General features: G+C 40.2%; 1 protein-coding gene across 3 annotated transcripts in view; it reads right to left on the bottom strand.

Moving 5' to 3' along the window:
* PBX1 (PBX homeobox 1) overlaps positions 1-27,580 on the bottom strand; it is a 272,555-nt gene that overhangs the window by 30,735 nt on the left and 214,240 nt on the right. For 2 of the 3 annotated variants that reach the window (XM_063105494.1, XM_063105496.1), the window contains 4 exons: positions 24,197-24,441; positions 17,870-18,060; positions 10,284-10,419; positions 5,478-5,637 (listed from right to left, as the gene is read on the bottom strand). In XM_063105494.1, the coding sequence (XP_062961564.1) occupies positions 5,478-5,637; positions 10,284-10,419; positions 17,870-18,060; positions 24,197-24,441 (732 nt within the window). The remainder of the gene's footprint in view (positions 1-5,477; positions 5,638-10,283; positions 10,420-17,869; positions 18,061-24,196; positions 24,442-27,580) is intronic. The other variant, XM_063105495.1, reaches the window with a different exon arrangement.

Raw genomic sequence — 27,580 nt, 5'->3', positions numbered from 1 at the left:
TGACCAGGTATGGCTTACACCCAGTCAGTAGAACAAAGACTTTGGCCCATAACTTTCTTCCATTAATGTGGTTCATGTCTTTGAAACTGTCCTCTTCACCATGTGGATGAAGCAGTGTGGAGAAAGATCACATTCTCACATTAAGATTCATAATACCCAGTCCTCTATATACTAGTTATATCCCTCTTAAATCTTTTTTGTAATCACAGAGATATAAAATAAATAACAAAAGCCATTTTGTAATATGTGTTACAATACACGCTCATATTTAGATGTAATCAGAACCAAGAATCGTCAGTTCCAAGAACCCAAATTATAATTGTTTATATGTCATCAGAGTTATTTTTTTTCCTCTCAAGAGTGTTCAGTTTGAAGCCCAGGTATTTTATTTCTCTCTCAATCAAATACCATGTAACAGACACACACGCTATATGCTTGGCTGATGGTTTGTTGGAAATTAGCACACAAACTAAGAAATGGGAGAAATCCCCAAAGGGCTACATTGATGCCAAGTAACATGGCATCCATGGAACCATGAAGGCATGGAATGTGCTATTTACAAGATATACACTGCAATTGACACAGATGATTTAAAAAATATATGTGCATAGATAAATTGTAAATATGTCTTGCTGCCTAATGTACACAGAGATAAATATGCGCATATAAATGTACTTCATGTACAAATGCATTTGTATCAGAGCAGTAATTGCAGAAATAGTCCCTTGTGCTCTGAGCTGTGCTGTTTCAGCACTTTATTGTCGCTGTACACCCATGTACAAGTACCATGGCTTCTGACTCTCTGATAAGTATCCAAAGGCAGTGATTGTGCTGGGAGAAGAGAAAAGTGCCACTAACATCACAACGAAGCAGACAGAAACCCATACAAAAATCTAAGCAATGAGGCTAGGACATATTCCTCATTCAGCACTGGACATGGAAAGAACTTGTTATGGAATGAATAACCTCTTGAGAGGTACATAATTCATAGACTAATAGTAAATGGACTCTCTTGGAGGTGCTGTGGAATTCTCGAAGAGCTCAAACAGAATTACCTGGCTTGCTGAGAAGGTCATTCAGGAACCTTACCTGCAGGTTATTGTGAAGCAATCAGCAATTACTAGAAGCACATTTTAAGATATGCTTGTCAGTTAAAAGGTTCTGATTTTGGCTTGGGAGAGAAAGCAAGTGACTAATAAACTGCCACCCAGACATTTGTGGCATGTACACAGCTAAATCTGCACTCAACTAGACAGAGAAGAAATGGATTGCCTGTGATTCTAACGTATTTGCCTGGCAAACGTGATGATGTGGAAATGTGTTAACATCTATTTTCATCAGACAATTTCCCAAAGATTGCATTTCTACTCCAAAGAATCTTCAGAAAACTTAAATTTGTTCAGGATAAAAACCAAAGAAAGCAAAAACCAAACCAAACAAAAAGCCCAATTAACTTCATAACCCCAAAGATACAATAATAATGATAAAACCTAAACCTAGAGCAAGACTTCTCAACATTGGCACTATTGACATTTTGGGCAGGATAATTCTTTGTTGTGGAGGAATACCTTATGCATTGTAGAATGGTTAGCCACATCCCTGGCCTCAATCCATCACATGCCTGTAGCATCCTCTCCCCAAAATTGTGACAACCAAAAATGTCAGACATTACCGAATGTTCCCCAGAGTGCAAATTTGCCCTAGTGGAGAACCAATGATCCAGAACAAGAATGGATTCACTTTTTTCTTTTACCAGACTCAAAGTGTTTAAAAGTATTAGCTCATTATTTCTCACCACATTTTTATGGAGTAGATGCATGACAAGTATTGCCCCATTTTCTGTAGTTTAGAAATCAAGGCTTCAAAGAGACTACATGGCCAGCCTGATTAGATTGGATTCCCATACCATTTGGAGGCTCAAAGGATAGACCCTCTTTAGTAGATCATGTCTCATGCTTGCTTCTCCATTTCCCCTTACAAATTCTAAAATTCATTGTTACTTCCTACTAGGGTAAAGTAAAAGAGTGAAGGGTCTGGTTCCAAGTGAAAACCCTTCTACAGGCATGTATGCCAAGGTTCTAGGCTTCCAATTCCAGGAGGAATTTTTTTCATTTTCCACTTAAAAATAAAGGGGGGAAACATAGGAAGAAAGGACATGAGAGAAAACAGCAATGGGATAAATTTTTTCACTTGGTTTTAAAAAACAAAATTATAAGGGTTCTTCTGGATTTACTAAAGCGTGAGTCAAGTTCACTAGATGCGTTACTTCCTCTCTGTGTGTACTACATAGAAACTTTTCTTAGAAAACTAGGGTTTAGGGTTTTAATATGATAACTTTCCACCAATTCTGAGTAACATCAAATCTCCTATAAGGGGTGTCATAAGATTATGTACAAGGGCTTGCCATTGACTAAAATAGTGCCAGAGGAAGAACTTTCATGGCTGAATTTGCTATTATCCTACACACACACACACGCGCGCGCGCAGCTAAGCAAAAGAATTCAAATCTGGGAGTTCTGAGCCTCAATAAACCTGTGACTACTTAGCTAATCACAGAACCTGATAAAATATCAATGTTTATGCTATGTCACAGCAAACATCTGCAACACACAAGCCAATTTCTTCATTGGTGGATGTTAAAATGTCCTCCAGAAGAGAGTCTAGGGCTTCCAGAAAGGGCCCCATTTTCTGAGGTCTTAATTTTTGCTTTTATAATCCCATTGAAAATAGGCAATTGAGAATGCGCTACTCTAGGTCACTTCAGAGAATTATAGACCCAGGGTTATAACTATTGCTTCAATTAGTTGTCATTTTGGCTTTCTTTATTCAACACTTATTTTTTTCTCTTTCCTCCCTTTCTTCCTCTTTGCTCTATCCACTTTGCCCAACACTGCTGGTATAAAGTATGTAATACATTAAATGTCTCTAAATGTTGGCTAATCCCCCACAGGTTCTAGTCTTAAGTGATTTTTATGAATTATGCTTAAGGAAATAGGAGACAAGGCATATATCAACAAATAGAAACATTTAGAAACAGCCTAAGTAAAGTTACTGAAGTGCTGCTCTCTACACAGAAGCCTCTAGAGGAAAGAGGATGTACTTGCAAAATATCTTCCATGCAGTAGAAATGAGTATTTACATTTAGTAAAGCTTCTGGAAAAAAACTCCTGCTTCAATATGGAGGATATAAAAGTTCCTAGTTTCCAAAACTCCAGACTTCAAACTGTGCCAAAATATTTTTTCACATATTAACCTCTTATTTAAGACTTGCTATTTCAATTTTCATTTATCCTCTGAAAGTATTGAAGAATCATTACACAACATAATAAACACCCTGGGTGAAAAGTTTGAAATTTTAAACTTCTCACTTTGTCTGTGTAATGAATGATTTGAGCTGTGTTAAGGGCAGAAAAAAAAATACAGAAAAGCCCGTCTGTAACTTTTTCTAAGACATTTATCTTTTAAAATTCCATGCCATTGCACACATATAATAGTAGTTTTTTTTTTGTCTCTACTTAAGAAAAAGCACTACAAAAGAGCTTTTCTGCATATTATTTCCAAGAACTTAGGCACGACTAGAAAGCTTAGCTCAAATTTTCCATAATAATTTACTTTGTGCTCAGAATAGTCACAAGAAGTTTAAGCCACCAGAAAAATTCCATACAAAACTGTATTCATAGACTGACATTCCATAAGAGCCAACATAATTTTTAAATACAGAATAGGGGGTTAAAATGCTTACCATTTTCTTTTTAAGGGCTTTAGGAAAGAATAAATAGTTACGGATTTAGTAACGAAGGGAATCCACAAGGCCCTTCTAAGGACTAGTCATAAATCATGCTAAGCCATCTGTGATGCAGATATATCAGGGACAGGAAAAAGTCATTTTGATATCTGTTTTGCATTATGATAACCTTTGCAGGAGTGTTGAGTGCATTTTTGCTAATGTTGACAGAATTGTACTTCTTCCAAAGAGACAAGTGAAAATATCTGCCTAGCAGTGCAATTCAGCTTGTGGTGTTGGGTCTGAAATGCTTAATAATTGCCCAGATGGGGAGGAAGAAACTCTCTGGTTATTGAACCAGTTAGTCCACGATGGGGAAAGAAGAAAACAAAAAAAGCTCAAAAAGTAAATATGCTCCTCATAGTAACCCAAACTGCCGTGCTGGGAAGAATAAAATTGTAAATAATTCTACATTGTCTTACCATATCCACGTTTACAAAGCCCAGGCCACTCTTCATGCATAATTCCATTTAAACAAAAGAAGGTTATGATGGTACAGCCCAGTGACTTGGAGGACCTTATGATAACAAATTAGCACATCTAGAAACCCACAGAAGACGTTAGTGTGTAAAGCACTACATCTCTCCAATAACAAGCCACCATAAGGTAGAAAGAGAACTTATTTTACTGGATAAACAAGCTTTGGGGTCAAAGATGCCACATACTCTAGGAATCGTTAGACATTAGATTTTTAACCACATCATGATCAAACATATTTAAATTTGTGACCCTTTAAATTTGGAGTCATCAATTTTCTTAGATGTGTACCTACAGCCAAAATCAATGCATCATGTTCACTATGGGGAAATACCGTAATCTAATGCGAAACTTAGTTAATAAGGAAATATTTATGGTTTTCCCTTCTAAAAAATACCAACATGCTTTCCATAGCATATGAACAGTAAAGTCATATTTTATGCATTATTGAATATGTTTTTCACATGTAGAAATTCAGAACTGATGACTGATGGCACAAGATATACCCCAAATTACATTATGCTAGCCTAAACTCTGAAATCAATGATACAGTGCATATGCACTGAAATAAAACCTAGAACATAGCACATTACTAATATTATAACATAAAGACTAGAATCTGGATAATTTAAATTAATGGCAATTTTTTTGTAGTTTACATATAGAAAACCAACAAAATAAAATAAAGAACAACTATAAACAATATGTAGAAATAATCATAGCCTGGCTTTGCAGACCAGAACTTTCTAATGAGATATTTGCTAGAAGAGTGAATATTCTTGCATACAATGCATGTTATTTAGGTGACCCAGACATTTTGTGGTAGAAACAGCAAAATAGACAAAGATAAAAACTTTATATAAAACAGACCACATGATAGAACCCCCAGGGACTATCTCTAAGAATTAACTTATTTATTAAAGTCTCTGAAAGAAGAATTTAGATGTCTCATCAAAACCAATGAATTTACTTCTGTCTCACCTTAAATAGACACATGAATGCAAACCTCCAGACAGCCCCATCTTGTAAAGAGTACATAATACAATGCTCTTTGGAAAAGAAAGAAAAAATCCAAAGTGGCATCAACAACAAAAAAAGATAATCGAATACATAAATCAACTAATCAAAAACCTAATGAATTAAAAGAAAACTCCGATGTAGGAAAAGCAAGGATAAAAATGAAGAACAATCCCCCCAAATGAAAGAAAAAACTAACCAGCTGAGTTGGGAGTTGAGGGTGAGTTAGCTTGGCTTCCATGGGCTGACACATTGGTAGCAGTGACAGCCGTTTTGGCAGCATAAATATTGGCTTCCTCTTGAAATTTACCTATGTTCTTCTTGTACCGGATTCGCTTATTTCCAAACCAGTTTGATACCTAGAGCAGTTTAAGAGAAGACAATAAATTTAACATTTCATCCTCCAGAAACACTGCAGAAGAAAAAGATGTATGAGAGGAATTAAGCAGTAGGCTAATCGGTCTTATCCTACTTGTGATTTTGCAGCAACAGTGAAAAGATCTGAAGAGCTTTGAGAGGAGCAACTACATAAAATGAGATTCTCTGGCTTAATATAACTAAAATTTAACAAAATCACTGTGAAAAAATTTTTACTATAGAGGAGCTGCTCATTTAAGCTAAGACCCTTTTAATTTAGAGCAAGCATTTTAAATTTGCTTACCTCTTAAGGTATGACACTAAAATAAACACAACATTTCAGGAGAAATGCCTGAATCTTATCAATGCTGAAGCTGACTTTGCACAATCAGAACACACAGACCTTTAACATCCATGTAAAATCTATGTCAACATATGGGCACTTGCACGTGATTATTTCCAATATTTAAAGTTAAATAACTTTAATATGGACTTAGATTCTTAGCTGCATTGTACTACAGACCCCAGGATCAATATAATTCAGTCCAACAGATTTCACTGAGTATTTTTTGCAAAGCTTGGTGTTATCTACATAAGGGAAAAACTGAAGCACGGGACTGATTATTCCTTTGAATTCCAGGCTTTAAGTGTTAAAGCCAATAAACACAATAAACCTAATTTACTTTCATTTGTTAATTTATTTCCTTCATGTGGCTCACAGCAGCTGTCCTGGCCTGATTTGGTACCTCTGCTCCCTTTACACCAAGACCTCTGCCAGGCACAAGTGGAGACAGTTAAATTCAAGTTTTACCTCCATAATTCCTGTCTTGGGGAGGAAAGTTCTATACTCCATATTCCAGATGTAATTTTGAACTAAAATGTTGTGGGTTTTATATAACTGCAAAACAAACTATGAATTTGGTGAGGGAAAGAGGAGTTGATCACAAACATACCAAAGCTTACATATAATTTATATTTACCTCTCAACAATGGCAAATAAAGAAAATTCTTGCACAACTACCCTTATTTTTTTGAATTCACTAGAAAAGTTAAAACATCTTATAAGGCTAGTCCTCAAAAGCCTACATAGCTTTACTACAGCAGAAATGCTAAGTCTTTGTTATCAAAATCAAACTGTACCATTGCAATATTAGTAAACAAGAGAGAAGAAATATTCAAGAAAAAAATACTCTATTTCTTGTGAATGCTGGTGCCTACAGAAAATAGAGCTAAACTGAAGGTGGTAGGGAACTTCCGGGTACATTTCAGGACCACTGCACATCTAATTTCCCTTTGAAATTCATGTTTTTCTTGATGTAATTTTCACTATTCATATGAATCAATCATAATTATGGTTGCTTTTTGATTTATAAGTGGAATAGGGAGAGAGAAAAAAAGGCTTTTCTGAGGTAACTGTGTGAGCTGGAAGAAAAAAGGGAAAAGATGAAAGTAGGTTAGGAAGACTTCTGAGGAAGAAAGGAAATGTTTGAGGTCCAGTTCAATCAGCTATATGTGAACAAAAGAAGGAAGGTGGAGGAGAGGGGACATGTCATGGGAATGATACCCTTCTACATGAGAGGGACAGAGCTGGCGGGGAAGACGTTAGGTCAGTTCAGGTATTTCCTACACTGCCACTTGGCAATGTCATGTGCTCTGGGGCAATGCACAGAATCAGTGTTTTCATTAATTAACTAATGTTTCAACAGTTGTGAACAAAGGGCCTAAAATGTGTTAGGCCCTAGGGGAGTACAGATGACAGATACAGTATAAGACAGGTAATACAGAAAGAATAATAGATTTTGTAGGAAGAGTTAGATTCACATTTTGCACATGTTAAGCTTGAAGAGACTATGGGCAGAGCCATGGAGAAGTCCGGTGGGAACTAAGATATATGAGATTGGTGTTCCCGGAAAGACGTCCCACCTGGACATTCAAATGGTGTGTACCTGTAGCTGTGAACATAAAACAGATTGCTCAGAAAAAGTGTGCAGAACAGCGCTTCTCAAAGTTGTGCTCATGCAGAGCTTGTTAAAACAGATTCCTAGGCCCCACCCTCAAAGATTCTGACTCAGGACTAGGAGGAGACTCAAGAATCTGCATTTCTAACAAGCTCACAGGTGATGCTGAGGCTGCCTTCTGAGGATCACACTTAAGAGTAGCACTAATATAGAAGGGATCTTTAGGTGTCTAAGGAGAAGATGGTCAATAGATGGATATTGCTATATGAATGTATTTTTGTTTGGGGTCATGGGAGGAATCAATGGCTTTTAGTACATTTCAAAAGAATCTGTGACGTTGGAACAAATGGTTAAAAACCGTTGGCTAGGGCATGAAGAGACCAGGGCTAAAGAAAAAAAATAGTTTTAGGGTAGTAGAGACAGTAGTTGTAGAGTAGGTAAAAACTCTCTAAGAACATTGAGTAGGCCCAAGAGGAGGGAGAGAAACAGAGAGAATAGTACCAGGGAAGCCAAGGTAGAAGAATTCAAGGAGGCATGATTATCAACAACAACAAAAAGATAAGAAAGATAAAGCCCCAAAGGCACCCCCTGGATTTGAGAACTAGTGGAGAGATTTAATAAATCATGTGGTCCAACAAACCATGAATGGTAGATGGGGCAACTAAGACCCAAAGAGAAAGAATGAATTCCCTAAAATCACACAGTTGCCTCTTGTCAAAAACATGCTTCTAGCCTAATGATATCACATCACAGTGCCTCCTTTTGGAACTGGACTAGCAGTGGTGGAACAATTTAGTTGCTGTTGGGAGGGAGTGATGTGATGGGGATGGAAGACTGGCATGTCATTGGGTTGAGTGGACTAAAGGGAGAGGTGACACAGAATGTAAATAATCATCTTAATGGACAAACTATTTGCACCTTGAGTTTCCATAATGAAGGAAGTGAAGTTTTCTGGATCAGGCCAGGATTCTACCTCTTACCTATACATAATACAGTTAGTTCCAGAAGGGTTTGTTTACCTTTAGAGGGATTTGAAATTCTGAATGCCAGGTTTGGAATTCAGACAATAGAGTGATTTAATTCTCCTTTAGAAGCAGAGGATTCCATGACTGAAATCCAATGATTTGTGAGTTAGTGATGTGGAACCATTCTTCAGACATGCAGCAAATATAAAAAAAAGCATTAGTTCTCCTTTTTTGAGAAAAAGAAGTCTAGATTTGGACAAGGATAGTTACAGCCCTTGAGAAAACCAGGCTACTAGATTTGACCACTGATGTTCTGCTTTCCCAGAGTTGTCAAGACTGGAAATGACCTTCAGCTGAGTCAAAGCACTTACGGAAGATCTGGGTTAAAAATGAGTCAATTCATTCTGCCTTATCTGAAAGGATGTTTCCAAGGACATTTGCAGCTGCAAAATCACCCTTAGCTTGTTGGGGAGGCCCTGGCAATCCCTTTATTGTAAATAACTTTTGTAAGGTTCTATATTCTGACAGGACCTTATTCTGCTTAGCTAAACACAGGTTGATAGAATCAGCACCCTGTGGAGAGGCCCAGAAGCCAGGATTCAATTCAAGCAAGTACAGATGCTCAGTTTATACAAAACAGCATTTCACTTGAAAAATGTTATGTGGAGTTTCTCACTAGAGTAGACTTCTCCAATACATCCTCACCATCCCTGCTTTAATGAAAATATCAGTAGATTGAGTGCTCTTGCACGTGGCACAATTCTGAGGAACACTTTCTGTGACATACTTCCGAACTATCACTACTGGTGTCAGCTGGAGACCAGTGGTGGTATTTGAGGTTCAGACTGAATAAGAAGTTTGGAGGGATCCTTTGAGTGGACAAAATGTATGTACATATAGGGCCGAGCCCGTGGCGCACTTGGTAGAGTGCGGCGCTGGGAGCGCTGCGACGCTCCCGCCGCGGGTTCGGATCCTATATAGGACTGGCCGGTGCACTCACTGGCTGAGTGCCGATCACGAAAAAGGACAAAAAAAAAAAAAAAAAAAAAAATGTATGTACATATAAATACTGCCTGCTTTTCTACTTCTTGTTAATGTTGAAGACTCCAGGTCTATAAAAATTTTATATCATGTACCTTTCCAAGTCAACCGACACCTGTGATGGTTATTGCTGTTTGGGGGCAGGAGACACTCCATGCTATTTTGCACAATCGTTCCAATGTAATCATAATGAGATGTTAAAATTCCTACACTCCACCAGCTACAGAGTCAGCACTTCGAGAGAAGACATTTATGTCACTGTTGTTTAAAAGGCTACATAACAACTAGTTCTATTCATTGACTAGTTTTATTCATTGCTCTGGGTTGGGCAAAAAATAGTCTAAGGAATTGATTAACAGTGAGAAAAACAGCATGAGAAATGCAGATGGCTTTCCACGTGTATGTAAAAAACTTCACCTATGTGCAGCAAGGGAGAGCTCAGTGAGAATCCTATCCTTGTTTTAACACTGTATCCTACTTATCCTTCTCTTCCTTCTGCTGGTCCCTCTCAAATTTTGCCAGGTACTTACCTGGAAATGCTCTTACAGACACCTTGCCATTTTAAGGCTTTAACTCATGGAACTTACAGGACATGAATGTTCAAAAAAGCAAGACCTCCAAGCCCCTGCCCTGCAGCTCCACTACAGCCAGGCTACAGGCTGAGCTTTTCGAGGGGCTCCTTACCTGGGAGACTGTGATGCCACACTTCTTGGCTAACTCCTCTTTGGCTTCCTCACTGGGGTAAGGGTTGCTGAGATGGGAATAGAAATATTCATTCAGGATTTCCGTCGCTTGCTTGTTGAAATTCCGTCTCTTCCGCCTTTTATAAAGAGAAACAAACAACAACAGAAAAGTTTAAATCAAATAAATATAAAATGAGAGAGAACAGGATCTACTTCTGGTAGAAGACAAATTTTTGAGCCAAGGTGAATTTCAGAGGAGATTTGCAAAAAGGAGTTGGATGCCCAAACCATCACCAAAGGCAGTTGTTCAATACTTCATTGTGCACTGTCTGGGCACAGAAGAGAACAGTAAAATATTTTTGCACAGTGGTGAGGAGCATGAAGTTTCAAAATTCAGGCCATCTCGGTTTTGAATCCTGGATCAACTGAATAGCAGCTGGGTGATTTTGGTTGCCTCTCTCAGCCTCAGTTTCTTCAACTGAAAGTGAAGGGAGTCATAGTAACCTCACAGAGCCAGGGTGAGGGAGAGACGGGGCCACACACAGAAAGCATGCAGCACTGGGCCTGACGCGTGGCAGACGGTGGTAGTTTTTCTTCCTACCAGGTTCCAGGCACTGGGGGCTGTACCTCTCATAGCAATCGATTCTGGCTATCCACTTTTCACAACCAGTGTGGTAGACATGGTTATTCCTATGTACCGATATAGGACTGAGTCCAGAGGTTACTCAGCTGGTATGCTATAGAACCAAGATATTAATTCAGGTCTGCCAGACTACAAAACCCAGCCTCTTTCTTCTATACAAATAGGCTCCTGGCAATTATACGGAAATTCTACAGCCATACGTTAAAAATAAGTTATCATTTTCTTTCTCTTCTGTCCTCATGCAAATGCATGTAACATTTTTAAAAGGCATCTTGAGGAAGAGGGCCCGGAACTGACTGAAATGAACCCCCTGACTGCTTGACCTAGCTCAAAAGGAGAGAAGTGGCACTTCTTAAGCAAGAACAGCTGCTAAATGGTAAAACAAAAGCTCATAGAAATCTTTCTCATACACAGGTTGCCAAAAGGAAGAAAACCATTTTTTGAATAAAAGCATTTTTCTGCCTTTTTTAAAAATAAAAATGTGCTAATTGAACTAATTTAAAGTGAGAATTACTTTATTGCTTCCTCACAGCTAAGGCCTGCGGAGAGTTGGGGGAGATGCTTAGGGGACTCCAGGCCGATGGCAGATAGTGTTTGGCCCTCCTTGAAGATGTGGGGCCTTCATCTTTAAATAAGCTCCGTTAGCACTTTTGTCTTTCCTGTTCTTATCAAAAGCTTTTCTTATGGAAAAGATTTCCAGAACATCCTTGGTTATGCCAGGATACAGAATTTCCCAATATAGCCAACAGAAAACACTGATGGCCCTGCTAGATGGGAAACTCAGCTAATATTGTATTTTCAGGGTCCCACTTGGATTAATTAACACAATAAAATGCCTGATTTTACCGGATGAACACCATCTGTCCACAGGTATTAACCACATCTGTCCAGATTATGCCAAGCCCGAGCCACCCTCCCAAATCATGCTGAGTTTCTGGGTCACCCAGCATCAGAAATTGGACAGATTGGATTAAAAAGCCCAACTAAAAAGTAGGCATGTGTTAAAAGCTCTTGCATGATGGGAATTAGAGGAAGATAGCCAAATGGCTAACATGGTCTCTGGGCTAGTTTTTAGATAAACTGTGGCTTCTTCTTTGCCTGAGGAAGACTGTTGTTTTAAGGTCTGGGGAACTAGACCCCGAAGGCGCCCCTAATTGGGATAGCCTCTGTTCACTCAGTTGTTTGCATTAGCATTACAATGTATTTTTTGGGACTCTTCCAACTGAGCTCAAAGGAAGCCTCTCTGGAATGAGCTGTTGGTATGGGGATGGTGCAGACAGCTGTTCCCGGCTCTCTTCTCGTTGTGATGTGCAATCTTTCCTAGGTGGTCACATCTACTTTAATGGACTCACTTATCACCTCTTTCTGTAGTTGTCTCAATCTAGGGTTGAAACCCTAAGATCAGGATTTTTCAGAATTTCAAGAAATCTAACAAAAATAACACATTTCTGACAATAAGGTTGTTGGAGGTAGCAAAGACTCCCGGATTCTTTGCTTTGGGTAGAAGTGTTATCAGCTTGGTGAGTTAACATTTGTGGTTACATGCCAATCAGAAGCTTTGATAGCTGGGTATGGAGGCTTTTAAGTCAAGAAGTGTGGAAGTCGATTAAATATCGCTGGATATATATGGTGTGTTAGGGACAGAAACCTTTCAAGTTACAGGGTCCATGGGGGAAATTTTTTATAGAAGACTCGTGATAGTGAGAAGCATGGGCATCACAGACATACATTGCCAAATGTGCTGCCTCCTGTCTTGATACCTTTCCTATGAGTCATTGTCCCATTTACCACTACATAGTCCGTGCACCTTCAAACAAACTGTGTTTCCAAAACTAATATCACCTTTCACCCAAATCAGCTCCATCTTTTCTGTTACCCATACTGTTTAATGACATCACCATAGACACGGACTATTGTATTTCCTAATTTGTTCATGCACTTATTCATTCAAATAGTTGAGAACCTACCATGTACTAAAACCTGGAAGTGAGTCTCAACTCCACCTGCTCTCTTACCTTCATCAGATGATTGGCCCTAAAACAAGCCCTGCCAGTTCTATACTTTCAAGTCTATCCCTTTTGTTCCCTTCTTTTTGAGACTGCTATTTTTGAAATGAGCTTAGATGAGCCACTGTCTATCACATGACTGTCTGACTAGTGCTGTCCAATAGCACTTTCGGCAGTGAGGAAAATGCTCTGTATCTGTGCTGTCCAATACAGTAGCCATTACCTACATGTGGCTACTGAGCAGTTGAAATGTGAATGTTATAACTGGAGAGCTAATTTTTTAAAATTTTATTTTGTTTAATTTAATATTATTTTAATTAATTTAAATTTAAAATCAAATAGCCATATACTACACAGTGCAACTGGAGGCCAATGCTTTCCAGAAATAGTGTGCCCGGGCAGCCCTCCTGGAAAGAAAGCACAGCTCCGTGGGCATCATCAAAAGCATGAAATATCTTTAAAACCTCCTGTTTACTCCACAATATGCCAATATTGGTCTTAAAGTAAGAATATTTTCTTTTGCATATTTGCATGAAATGTGGAAGGTATTTCATACTTATTATGTGTTGTCCTGGTTGGAGGAGCACAGGCTTTAGCGATGGTTCCCTGCACAGTCTCCTCTCCGATTCAGCTCATCTTCAGGAGAATCAAGAGAGTAATTTTCTAAACCACAGAGCTATCATGTCACTAATAATTATAAAATTGAATAATGATGTATATAATTATATATGATATAGTAATTATTATTGTTGTTATTAGAGCAGAATTATGATGAGAATTCTATGTGCCAGACATTATACTAAGTTTTTTATATCTTATTTATTCTTGTTTACAGAATTACCATTTTACAGCTAAGAAAACTAAGTTTTGGGGAGAATAAGCCACTTATCCAGGCTCACGAAGGTCATCAAGGTTGTGGCCAGAATTTCAATCCAAAGAAATTTTAGGGCTTATAGGGTCATTTCCCACATTCCCTCTTTAAACACCGCAGAGGATTTCTGTTGCTTACTAGGACAAATACAAAATCTTCATTGGTAGTTAAGGTGTTCAGTGGATCTATCTTATTCCCAGTGCCTCGTTCCCCCGAGTCCTACACATGCTCTGCACAATTTCGTCTGGCCACCTCATATGCTTCTGCATTCCCCAAAGACCCTGGTGGCTTTCATGCTCCTGTGCCTCTTCATACCACCCTGTATGTGTCTCTCCCACAGCACTTGCCACATGTTTACATATGTCTCCCCAACTAAACAGCAAATTCCTCAAGGGTAGGAGCCATGTCTCACCCATATTTGAAGCCCTTGAGCCTAACATTTAGTAAGCACTCAAGTAAGTAATGCTTGTAGAAGTTGAATTCTGCTGTTTTACTTTGCTCATATTATTCCCTGAATGTGGCAAACATCCAACTCTGATCTTCAGTATTGTCTGTCTTTTCCCTGGATCCTCTCCCTTTCAGGTGGAGTTGGTAGATGCATGTACTTAACCTGGTAGATGCAGTTTTATATTTAGTTGTAACAGTGTTATGAGCTCTGCAAAGGTAGGAGCCACATTTGTACGTATTTTTTTCATCTTTTTTATTCCAGTGGCTAATACAGCATCTGGCTGATAGTAGGAGTTCAGCTAGATCTACGAGTCTAAATATAGTGCCAGTTTGACTAGACCTCATGGACGCCCTTCCTTCCTTTACCATCCTCCTCTTAGTAATTCATTTTATGTAATCCCCTCTATCAGGGCAAAGTACAGAGGTGTACTTTTAATCACCGGTTTGTGTTATTTTTGTTATCTCCAGCAAGATGTTACAGAAAAAAGTTAAAATTATTGCTTGATAATCATTTAGATGGTGTTTAAGTTCTCTTACTCTCTCTTTTAACTAAGAAAAATGTTATTTATAGTCCTGACAACAAACTTACCAAGTTGTACAGCACAATGCTTAGTACACAGCATGACATGATACATGTTGAATGAATGGATGAATGAATGAATGGCATTTTTAAGTTAAACTTTCCTGGCACGGTTATGTCAATGTAAGGAACAGAGAAAGGCCATAACTTGAGTGGGACAAACCTGGGCCAAGTGCTCAGTTAAAGAGTGTGGTAGGTAGAATCCTAAGATTGCAGACTCTTGGTGTACACACCTTCCTCTGGAGTGGATGGGATAGTGAATACGATGGATGTCACTCCTATGATTATGTAACTAATCAGTTGTCTTTGAATAAATGAAAGGGAGATTCAGGTAAAGCCTTAAAATGGGGTTTCTGCTCCTGGCCTTCAGGAAGAAAGCAAGCAGCCAGGCTGTGAACTGCCTGTGGAGAAGGGCAGCCTCTGGGAATTGAGGCCCTCAATCCATAATTACAAGGAACTGACTCCTGCCAACAACCAGAGTGAGCTTGAAAGAGGACCCTGAGCCTCAGATGAGATCAGGGCCTCAGCTGATACCTTGACTACAGCTTTGTTGAGATTAGAGCAGAGGATCCAGCTGAGCTGTGCCCAGACCCCTGACCAACAGAAACTGTGAGATAATAGACTTGTGTTGTTTTAAGCTGCTCAATTTGTGGTAATCTGCTACATAGCAATAGAAAGCTAATACAAGGAGTGTTGGACAACAAAGTAGTAACATTCGATTCTACATACCTATTAGATTACAAAGACTAATCCCATTACTAATTTGAGTCCTCTTTGTGGTTTCTTTGTCTTCCATGAAATCTTTTTTTGATGAGGGCCTGCCCATCAGATGCATGGTTTACAGTGGCATGTGAATACCGGCACTGAGTATGTCTTTCTTACTAAGGTTTGCTTAGCTTTCTCTACCTATTATAGTTAGTGACACTGGAGATGATGATGTAAATTCCCCAATCAGAAAGTCTGGGTAAACGTTTATTTTTGAGCTGGGAAAGCCATTTGGTCAGCCTTGGGCTGGACTTTAGGATTATGTTCTTTCACTGATAATAAATATACCCCAAAATAAAACGATAATAACAATGACAATAGGTTAGTTGTTTTAGTTTTGAATCTTGGCTCAGAGGCAATGATTCAAAGGTTGCAAACAAAGCAAGAAAGAGACCTTGTCTTAAAGTGATTGTCCTTCTGGTGCCAACTGGAACACTCCAAGTAAAGGCTGGTGGAAGTGAAAGGAACTGTGTAGTAGCTTTGTGTCTTTTAGAGTCTGACCTTCAACGGGGCACAGTAGAATTACTGCGAGAAGAAATCCAACGAGACAATGATTCTGCTCCTCCCTTCTCTCTGATTTCTTTCTTGAAAAGAGCCCAGTCTGGACCCAACTTTTCTTTTTTTCAGTATCTGCCAACATAAATACCAACTCCAGCATTTTAACTAGGGGAGTTACCATGGAGATGTAAGCAACACATGCAGAGTGGTGGCGGCTGTAGCACAGAGGAAGGACCCAGACAGAGGCCACCAGTCACTTGTACTTTGTGCCGTGCGGAACAGGCTGCGTTAAAGAAGGCAGGCTGGCAGCAGGCCACGGGGCTAGGGAGATGCTCAGAAGGTCTGGCTTTAGGGAGATTTTGCCTACTCCTGCTCCACTCCTATGCCCAGCTAGGAAAAACTATCTGTATTTTCACTTTCTCTTGACTTACTCTATAGAATTCTATTGGCCCAGATATACATTTTGCTAGCTGGCATTTTCATTTCATATTCCATGCAACCTAAAGCACATTGAATAAAAGGGAGTGCAGGAGAAGATGCCAGGGAGTTTTAAAGAGATCCATGGACTGTAAATGACCACAATTGTGAAGAGAGAGAAAAATGCAGGAGGGAGAGATGAATAATACATGATTTCAGTGGTGAAAAAATTCTAGAGGAGCGGTGAATCTTTCTGTCTGATTGAAAAGGGGCAAAACTATAGATTGTGAAAATGGTATACTAACCCTGATGTATCTAATAATTAAATCATAAATTCTAATTATAAAATCTAATAATAAAGATCATAGATTACAATTATTTTCAGATATTGAAATGATAAATGTTGATATCTGAATTCATAGGAGATGACTTATTTAAGATGAATTGTATATCACAAGGCATACCTACACTTGGAAAACGTATTTGCTAGATCAATTATCAAAATATTCTTCTAGAGTAGATGAAAGATATAACTATCACCATCTTATAGGCAGGATAACAGAAGCAAAAGGAATCAAAGACATTCACAGAAATCCATTGGTCTAGAGAGTAGGGGAACGAAGAACTCATCACTTGTTCTCCATTCTCTGTTCTCTGTTCTTGTTTTTTTTTTTAAAGAACCTTCCTATCCATGGTTTCTTCAACTGAATGCTTCGAACTCACAAGTAAGGTCATAGGCAACAATGCCAGATAGAAAACATCAAACAAGTGGTGCCTATATCAGATCACCTCTTTGCTCCTTTACGCCCAAAGTACCATGTCTTATTCATCTTTATATTCCTAAAACTCAGCCCAGAGTGTGGCACATGGTGATCTCTACTTACAAATATTTGTTAAACTGAACTGAGTGCACTCTCTGCCTATCTATAGTATGGAACAGATCCCAACTTTCAAACAAATGCAACTGACTTTCTTGGAGAAATTGCTTCCCTACAGCATGGTTCTGGGCTCAAAGTTAGGAGATAACACCCATAAGAGAAGTACCCAGGGCTATGAAAACAAAAAGCCCTGCCTTTTCTAGGGTGACTATAGCTAAGTCATCCTTGCTACTCAACCAGAGTGGGTAACTTCAGGTATAAAAATTATCCCCTCCAACCACATATTTTCCAGGCACTGGAAAACCAATGGCCTATCCAGTCTTGCAGCTCTCCTTCACCAGACCTAAGAACCGTCCTCAGGCTACTGTTGGGCTCAGCATTTAATGGGGTGCAACTGGAGCCTTTAGAGAGGGCCAGCCCGTGGACTCCAACCCTGGATCAGTGATGCTCCGAGATGCCAGGACAGCCCTGCAGTGACTCACCGCGCATCCAGAAACCGGGAGCGCAGGATCATGACAGCCTCACACGTGCTCTGCTTGAGCTGCATCTGGATGGAGCTGAACTTGCGGTGGATGATGCTGACCATCCGCTCGATCTCCTTCGGGGAGATGGGCCTGGTCCGGCTTTGCTCTCGCAGGAGATTCATCACATGCGTGGTAAACTCGTTGCATGCCTGAAATGGCAGAACAATAAACACAGGGGTCACTGAGGGTCCACCCTCAGCAGCACACATCAGGCCCATGACATGAAGCTGGGTAGGCTTTTCTAGACACTTGTACAAACAAAGAAAACTAGGATAGTTTGTGATATTTTGTCACAGTAGAGGAACAGAATAAATGACTACCTGGAAATCCCTTTCAGCCCCTGTGGGTCTATGTTTTGGCGATGATATCAATTTTTTTAAAGGAAAAGAAAATTCTTAATTATTTTTCTCTTAACTCATTTTCTTTTCATAATTTTACTGCAACTAAAGCCAAAACATGAATCCTAGTAGAAAGCACACGTTACCACCCTTTGCCCCAAAGTTTATAGTCAAAGAGGGCTTGGGGTCAAATATATCATGAGTTTTCTGTCTTGCTCATTATCTCTGATATAGCAGAGCTTCCGACTATTTAATTTTGGGATGCATAAACAGCCAAAAGAGTTTAAGTGGAATCATGAGATTAAAAGCCTGGATAACTCATCCAAGAGATTTCTCATCGATCTATTTCTATTTATAGTTTTATTAGAAGAACCCCTCGTGAACTGACCTTCTGGAGATCCACTATGTCTATGACACTAAGGGAATCTGTTCCAAGGGGCCTTATAGAAACAGTATCAAAACATGATTTAGAGGATTCAGGAACTATCCCTGCAGGAATAAAAACCCTCAGGTTACAGACTAACATACCATCAACTCTGGAAGTGAAATTGGAGATTATATTTCCCCACTTTCTCAGAGAGGTAAAGGGAGTTTTCCAAAGGCACACAGCAAAAAAGAAGAGGCAGAGGCAGGGCCTGAATACTTCACATCCCTTTCATATTCCTTCTGTCCTTTTCCAAAGCCTATGCTTGCTCATCTAAAAACCCGTGCCCTCTCTTTTAGTTACTATGACATTACTTAGCACCCATAGTCTGTCTGGTTTCCTTAGCTGAGCTTTCAATAAAATGTCTATTCACAGATTAACTCACAGCAATGTTATAAAATTGTATTAGATCTGTAACAAAAAAGGCCAGGTAACGCTTTGAGAGTTGAAGAACTAAGGACTCAAAGGGGCCTCAACTTAACATTAATAGCAGAAACACGCTCATTATTGGTAACGTTGCATTGCTGTTGTTTTTACAGCACAAAGCCCTTCATATGTGTCAATAATGCAGTAACAACAACAGTACATATCTACTGATTATTTATCTGAGAAACCCTTTGAGGTTGGTTGGCCTTTGAGGTTCACGGGCAGATGCTTCGACTAGGCTGGGTCTAAACTGAGGAGTGGGAGGCCTGGTTGTCAACCGTGCCTCCATGAATATTTGGGCAAATCCTTTCACTACTTAGTACCTCATTTTATTCATATAAGAGTGGGTTTAATTACTGCTAACCCTTTAGCAAGGCTAGCAGTACCCGTGCTCTTGTGCAGTGGCCTGCAGATCGAGGAAGTCACCCACGTGAACACAGAAGAGCAGGCTGAGTAAGAGCACAGACTGCCCAGTTCAGATCCTGCCGCTGGGACTCATCTAGCTGTGGGATCTTAGAAAGTTATTTAACAAATCTGTTCCTCGTTTTCCTTATTTGTGAGATGGGGATGACAATACCCACCTCGTAGGGTGCAGTAAGGATCAACTCATTTACCATAGGTGTGCCTGGCCCTACAAACGTGTGTCAGAATTACCTCTTCGAAATACATAACTTAGAAGTGCTGGCTGGTTAGCTTGCTTGGTTAGAGCATGGTGCTGGTAACACCAAGGTCAAGGGTTTGGGTCCCTTTATTGGCCAGATGCCAAAAAAATACATACATATATATAAAACACTTACAAATCCAACATATTATCATGATTGGGCAAATTTCTCCTTTTTCTTCTTGGTCAAAATAAAGGTGGTAATAAATACCTGCTTTCTACTTTGCAGGTATAGGCTGAAGACAAATCCATAGAAAATCAGGTCCACATGGCATTTTGCTCTCCACTTAGAAAAGTGCTATATAAACCCAAAATCTATATTATAAGTTTATTCCCTATCCTACCCCAGCCCCTGGAATGTATAACAAAGAGAGGGAAATAAAATCTGGCAGTGAGCTGGCTGAAATTCTGAGGCCGCAGGATGGAGAATCAAGGGTTCGGCATACAGCAGGCATGCCAGTCATCTTTCTAGGGCGATGCAACATGCTGCTGGCCTATAGGCCCCCCACTTTTTTAGAGATCAAAGTAAGGAGGGATTGGCTGTAAGGAGGTATTGCCAAGCACACCAGCTCTCAGCTGGGAAGCCACAGTGCTAGGCTAATAATCATGTGCTTCATTATGGTGAATAAAAATACAATATCTGATGTTTGTTCAGGGCATTTTATCTCAGGGCCCTTTCTGCTCTGCAATAAACAGACAGGGGAATCATTTCATCCGCTGCAAAGCAGCTGCTAAACAGCTGCTCAGGAAAACCCCACAGAGCGGAGAAGAACTTCAAGTCCATTTTAGACGGACAGACACAACAATCCAGATTTGTCCAGACCTGAACCACTGGCCACACCATTCTCTCAGTTCTCCTAAGCTTTCCACCTTCAGAAGCTGGGCTGCTTCCATTTGGTAAGGCATTCACAATGCAACGATAACATGAATATTTGGGGTTACAATCATTAATTAATAGGAATCCTCATAGGCCAAAGTTTTCTGTGACAGAGGAGACTGTGCTGTAGACTGTCATAAGGAGAGTCACTTTCTAGAACTCCAGCTTCCCTCATAGGGCAGAGGGATTTCTAAAAGGAGACTTCCCAGGTTCCAAGGCAAGGGTGTTTCTGGGAGCAGCAGACTACAGCTGACAGCCTGCCCTCTACACAACCAATTTTCTTGCTTTACTCCTGAAAATTGGATTTGGCTTCCAATCTCATCCATGAAAGTAACTGGGATCTTAGGGCTCTCTCAGCTATGTGCTGAATTAACTCAGCCCAGTCAAGCATTGGAGATTTTCTCCTATCAATGCCCCCATAGCATTATTTACAAAGCTAAAGAACTCTGCAAAGCTACAAGGGTTCATTTTTTAAAAAACAGTATTTGGAATAAAATTCAGGTTTTTGACATCATGGTTTTATCTATCAGAACATGCCAGCTCTTAAATATCTTAGCTACCAACATGATCTGCTGGAGTGTTTTACCAATCCCATTTAATGATTAAAACAATTTTCTTCCTTTCTTGCTAATGAGAGTCTTTAGAAGCCTTCTTTATTGAATAACCTCAGGGTGAAACAAGGGCTGATTCAGGTAGTTTTTCTTGAAGGGGTGGAGACAAGGCAAGCTATGTTAGCTAATTACTATGTGAATATCTGCCACCACCGTCCCCAAAATAAAACAAAACAAACAAAACTACAGAACCAACTATTAAATAATCAATCTGGTAATTTCATATAGGTACTACTAAAATAGAGAGTGATATTTTACTTGACCAAGGCTTTTTTTTTAAAAAAGCCCCCATGAGGAATTGTTACAGAAAAATGAAGAAGATATGTCTCTCAAACACACTAGCTAGAAGGTTAATAGCATAATTTCCCTACAATCTGCTATTTACTATAATTAACAACGCAATTAATATTAATAAATTATTAAGCATCCAGAGTGTGTTAAGCAGTATTCCCATCTTAGCCAGAAAATGCCCATATAAATAAGAAAATGATCTTTTAATGCTTTTTAAAAATCATAAATACAACTGAGTACTATTACCACACTTAGATAATTTGCTCTGTACTGATGGAGTTTTCCCTTAAGTTCCCAAATTCTGACATTTTTGTTATTTAGAATAGATAGGTACCCATGAGAAGTCTCTGAAGAGGTACCAGCAATCTAGTCTAGGGAAGTAACAGAGAGGATGAGCTGCTTACCTCAGTGTCTACAGACAAGTACACTCTCTTCTTATTTAGCAGAATCAGGCATTATTCTAAAAAGAGCAATTAGGCTAAGGGTCAAAAACTGGATTCTAGGGCAAACTTTGTCCCTCATCAGAGGAGTGACCTCAGTTACATCTTAACCTCTTTGATCTCTATTTCCTCACCTGAATCAAAATGGAGATGATAACAGCACCTGTCCTGGGTCCCCCAACCATGAACTTGCCTCGAGGAGCAAGTGCAATGATGTTGGCCAAAGTGTTCTTCTGTATCTGGTGACATACTACTGAAATGTACTATTGCAGTCAGAGTTTTCACTCATTTTGGATAAGAATGAAGGAGTGACAAGGGGGGTTAAACCAAGAAAACAGTCAGATCTTCTATGTTGCTGGCAACCTGAGCTACAAGTAAAGCCAGTTTTCAACACCTTCCAACCTAACATTCACTCCACTTAAGGGATTAGCAGGGGAAGCCACACTCTGGGGTCTTCTTGTGCCTTTGGTGTTTGGCATGAGTTACCCTGGATGACAGATCTAGGCAGGTTGCTATGCCACGGCCAGGCTTACTGGTGAAGGTGAGGTAGGAAGAGCACTGAACAGAAGAACCCAAGAGGCCAATGAGGGGTCTTTATGGGAAATGTCCCCACCTGTCTTCCCAAGTTATCCCTTTAGATCAGGGCAGACTCCAAATTCTAACACGACATTCCAGGTGGGGAAAACTGTCACAGTTCAGCCAGCTCTCTGAGCTCAGCCTCTCCTGGGAGCTGGGGAAATGTCTGCATGAGCCAACGCTGTGGCAAGAACATTTGTTCTCTCCCAAGAAGGTGGAGGACGAGACCATGACTCATGGCTTCTTACCCCAGCCTGCTTTTATTTTCCACCCCTTCAACCCTCCCTGTGCTGTCTGAAGCTTAGCTTCAAGCTTCACAGCAATTCCTTTTTTCCACGTAAAAGAGGTGACTTTGTATAAATCCGTTTCAAAGAGAGATAAGAGTGTAATAATGAAACTTTCTTCACTTTAAATTTTAAAATGCCTATTTCTGTTTTAAAATTTAAATTTTCTATTAAGTTTGCATTTGCCTTCTACCTAAGATAGTCATAAGTGGACTGCAGAGAGTCTTCTACCTTTTGCTTTTTCTCTCCCTTCTCTTTTGACTCAAAAAAAAAAAAAAGAGAGACAGAAAGAAAGAAAATTTAAAATAAAACCTAATAATTTAATGAAAGTAAGTAAATACAGAACTTCAGTATAATGTTGCATCCAAAGAAGTGATCACAAACATATTTATCAGCCAATTCATGTGAGAAAAAGCTAGAGGACTCCTAGTAAAGTAGTATTGCTCCTACTGACCAGAGGAAAGAGTGTTGATGCACAAATTTGGGGGGCGGGGAGAAGGAGGGGGTGTCTCTAATAGAAATAATTAGGATACCTTACATTTATACACTGCTTTGTAACTTAAAGCCTTTCTCATCCTTTCCTTCTGATGATTTTTATGGTCCTTCATATGCTTGATTCCAAACGCACAGCCCTTCGCCTGCCATACACCATCAGCTTCCTGGGCAGAGGATGCAAAGGGTCCCATAGAGCATCAGGGGTGTGCCAGGTAGGATCCAAGTTTGTCTGAATCCAGGAGTCTCTTGAGGCCCTCTACTCTTTTTATAGAGGAAGGGGTGTATCATATTGCAGATCATATATTACATAAAAAGGGGAATATGTTTGACTCTCAGTTGGGCTGAGTCTGGGTAGACCGAAGGACATTAAGGCCACGTTTTAATATCCCTTCCCATAGGATTTCATGGGAATCCAGAAAAAGTAATTCTCCAAAATAAGGGACAAACAAGGGCCAGAGGAAACTCCAACCTCCCTGAAAGTTAGGCGGTGACTGTGCTAATGACCTAGACCACCCCGAGGAGACCGCGTGCTGCACGTGGTGGGTAAATGTCTCAGAGTTCCAGGTAGTGAGTGCTGCTTGTACTGACTATGTTTCTTGAAATCATCACTCACAACTTGACACATTCTAAAAAATGCTTTTTATCTCCATTTAATGCCTAGGTTTTCAATAGGTGAGACCAGGACTCGGTGGACTCAAGGGTGGCCAGCGGCTCTGTGCTTAGGCCGGAAATGGATGCAGAAGTGCCACCGGCTGTGAAAGGGGCATGCATGGCTCGGCCTCTGCAAGCGCCGAGCCTCGTGTTTCCTCCACCCTTTCCTAAAGGGCCCGGGTGCCCAAGGCCCCCCGACGGCTGCGGTTACCTGCTCGTATTTCTCCAGCTCCGTATGGTAGATTTGTCTGATCTGGGAGAGTTTGGCTCTGTAATCGGAATGCTCCACTGAGTTGTCGGAGCCGGCGCCCCCCGACGCCGCCGCTGCCGCCGCCGCCGCCGCCGAACCTCCGCCCTTCTCGGGCCCCGCCACGCCCTCCGCTAGCAGCATGTTGTCCAGTCGCATCAGCTGCGGGTCTGTGGGCTCCTCCTCCTGGGCTCCCCGGATACTCAAAACTGCAGGAAAAGACAAAGACAGGGGATGAAATTGTAACCCAAGGGACAAGAGAGAGAGGAGGAAAAAAAAAAAAAAAGGTATCATTTGGCTAAACAAGTCTCCAAATTACTTGCAGTATGGCATCTGAGGAATGAAGGAAGGGCTGGAAAAAGAGAAACTCAGAGGGTGACAAAATGGAAGGAGAGACTTGCTTTGTTCCACAAGTTAATTTTACTCCACTTACATGCAATACCTAGAATAATCAAATGTGTAGAGGCAGAAGGTAGAAGAGTGGGCACCAGGGCTGGGGGGAGGGGGCAGGGGGCAGGGGGAGTTGTTGTTTCATGGGTGCAGAGTTTCATTTTGGAAAGACGAAAGAGTTCTTGAGAGAGATAATGGTGATGGTTGCACAAAAATGGGGATGTAGTTAATGCTACTGAACTGCACACTTAAAAATAGTTAAAATGGTCAATTTTATGTTATGTCTGTTTTACCACAATAAAAAAAAAAATTAACTACAAAAAATTAATTATAACAGAATATAATTTTGACTTTCATCCCCAAACTGCCAAACTTCAATTCAAGGAAAAGCCTTTCCTTCTTCATTTCTAATTTTAGATTTCTTTGAGTTGGTGTTTTCACCCTTGCTGACTTTCTTTGTAATATTTGATCAGTCTAAATTTTCATTTCCCCAATAACCTAAGTAACTTATTAGGTAAATCCAGTTACTTTGGAGTAAAATCTTAAGACTTTCCCCCTGGGCTCACAGAGTGTACAGAATTCTAATACAGCAAGAAGACAAATTGGCCCTGGAGACGTAGAGCTCCAAAAACTGAGATCTATCTGTACCAGAGGATAAGGACTCTGTCCTGTTGGAAACAAGATTAAGGTCCTTTTAACAAGCTGTCTCAAAGGATTTAGAGAAGACATTGTCTGGAAGGATGGAGTCTCAGATCAATGAGATGGCCGCTTTTTATTAAAACACTACAAACATTTGAGGGGTGGGGTGGTTTGGAATGAAAGAGATCAAGTGATTTAGTAAATCAGCAGAAGAGCTAGACAGTCTTTTTTTTTACTACTTTTATACAACCTGCCATAAAATAAATCACTCATCTAAATCCAGTTTGGGTGTCAGCAGCCAAGTCTTTGTTGAGAGAGAACATAAAAACATTTTCAATTTAAAAAAAAATTGAAAAGAATTTTTGGGTAGAGTAGAAAAGTAGAGAAGTGACTAAAAATAGAGAAGGGATCCAATGTTCGTTCACATTTTGGGGTTGGAGGTGGCAGGGTCTAAGTCCCCGGTAGATATATGGGCACATGAGCAATCAGAGAGTCAAGAGCTGTTTTGGTGCAGGGGGCATCTGGTGAGCTCCAAGGAGATGGTGCCAGTTTCAGTTGTCTCCTGTTCCCTAGCAAGGCAGTCCCCCGCCAGCCTGGGCTGTGACAGGGAGGGTGGATATGAGCTCAACATGAGGGGACATCTAGATGTTAAGGGCACTCCATCATGTATCATACCAGCATGACGGCTAGCTGTGCCCACATGCTCCAGGCTTCCAACAGGCACGACAAGAACCAACCCTGAAGGCTGTGCAGAAGGAAACCCCAGCTCCTATGCCAAAGGAAAACTATAGCATGGCTCTCATGAAGCACGAGACCGTCAAGTGGAGTCACGCATGTGGATCTGTGGTGGTGGTTAGGAGCAAAGATGATAAACGGCACAGAGGAAAAGCTCATGCTCCTTGATGAAGTGAAACAGGACAGGAGGGAGCAGGGAAGGAGGTTTTGCTGGGAGGGAGAAAAGAAGGAAGCCCACACCTAGACACAAACCTCAAAGACCTCTGTACCATGTCATGATCTTCACTTTTCACACCTGGATTTTTAATATTCTGCTGCACAAAAATCACATTGCTATAGTGGGTGATGGCACAAGGTTAGAGGATTGTTGAGGTTTATTTTGTGGACTTTTTTTTTTTTCAATGAAATCCTTCTTTTGTAGGCTCAGGAGACTGAATGGGAAACTGCCCCTTGGGTTGATCTTTGAATAATAAAGATTTAACCATGTTATTCTGTTTGTTGAATTTATTTACTCAAATCTTCAAAGTCCTCTGAAGAACATATCATGACTAACAAAGGTATCCTTAAGAAAGTAACTGAATGCTGTTACCCATTTCCTGAATACCAGGCCCTAAAAATACGGAAAAGGTTTTGACCATCTAAGCACGTGGTCTCACAGCCCAGCAGCCTGGCCTTCCTCACCTCTGTGGTCCAATGAATTCTTCAGGATGAGGGCATCAGTGTGTGGGGTTTGGGGATGTTCTTCTTTATTTGGTAAATTTTAGTTGCTTTATCAACAAAGATATTTATGGGCATATACCAATGAAAAAAGAAACACTTCTGAGCCAATAGTAAACTAATGTAATTGTTTCACTTTAGATTGATCATTTAAAAAATTGCACCAGGGAAAAATTTTACTCTCTAAGCCAGTCGACCGAATCTCATATCCAACATACTCCCTTCAGAAGAGCTGCAGGTTGCAGGAGAGCAGCTGCCTCAGCTGATAGGACAGCTCCCTGCAAGGCTAATGCTGATGGTGATACCTCTGAATGGGTCCTCCTGGTTACTCCATAACCAATTCCTCTTACACGCGGCCCAGCACTGAAAGATCTTATGACAATTTCCGGTCTCAACAACAATAACAAAGCAAAACAGAACTATGTCATTTTAGTGGTAAGGACTTGACTTACCGGGGCTAGTGTAGGCACTGCCTAGCTGGGGTGTTGTCCAGCATCCCACCCTCCTCTGATAGCACATAAGACAGCCTCAATCACTCAGTTAGCTTACTCCTCTAGCAAAACTCAGTTCAATATGAGAGAAGGGAAAAAAGCAGAGACAGGCATCCACAGATCAAAGTTCTGTTTCTATTTCTTCCAGGTACCAGGTAGGTGACTTTGAGCATGTTACTACTACTGTTTCCCATATGCTTAATATTTACTTCCAGAATATATTACTGAGAATATATTTTCTTTCCAGCCTTTCTCAGTTTCACCCATGCCTACACTTCACCTTTTTTTTTTTTTAAAATAATCAATCAGAAGCACAAACTATTTTACACAAACTCTACACACCTACCTAATCAATATTTTGCATGGCCTTAAAATC

This window comes from Cynocephalus volans, chromosome 8 (assembly GCF_027409185.1).
Source record: "Cynocephalus volans isolate mCynVol1 chromosome 8, mCynVol1.pri, whole genome shotgun sequence".
Taxonomy (NCBI): domain Eukaryota; kingdom Metazoa; phylum Chordata; class Mammalia; order Dermoptera; family Cynocephalidae; genus Cynocephalus; species Cynocephalus volans.
Note: the sequence above shows the minus strand (reverse complement) of the source record. Positions and strands in the feature narration are given on the sequence as shown.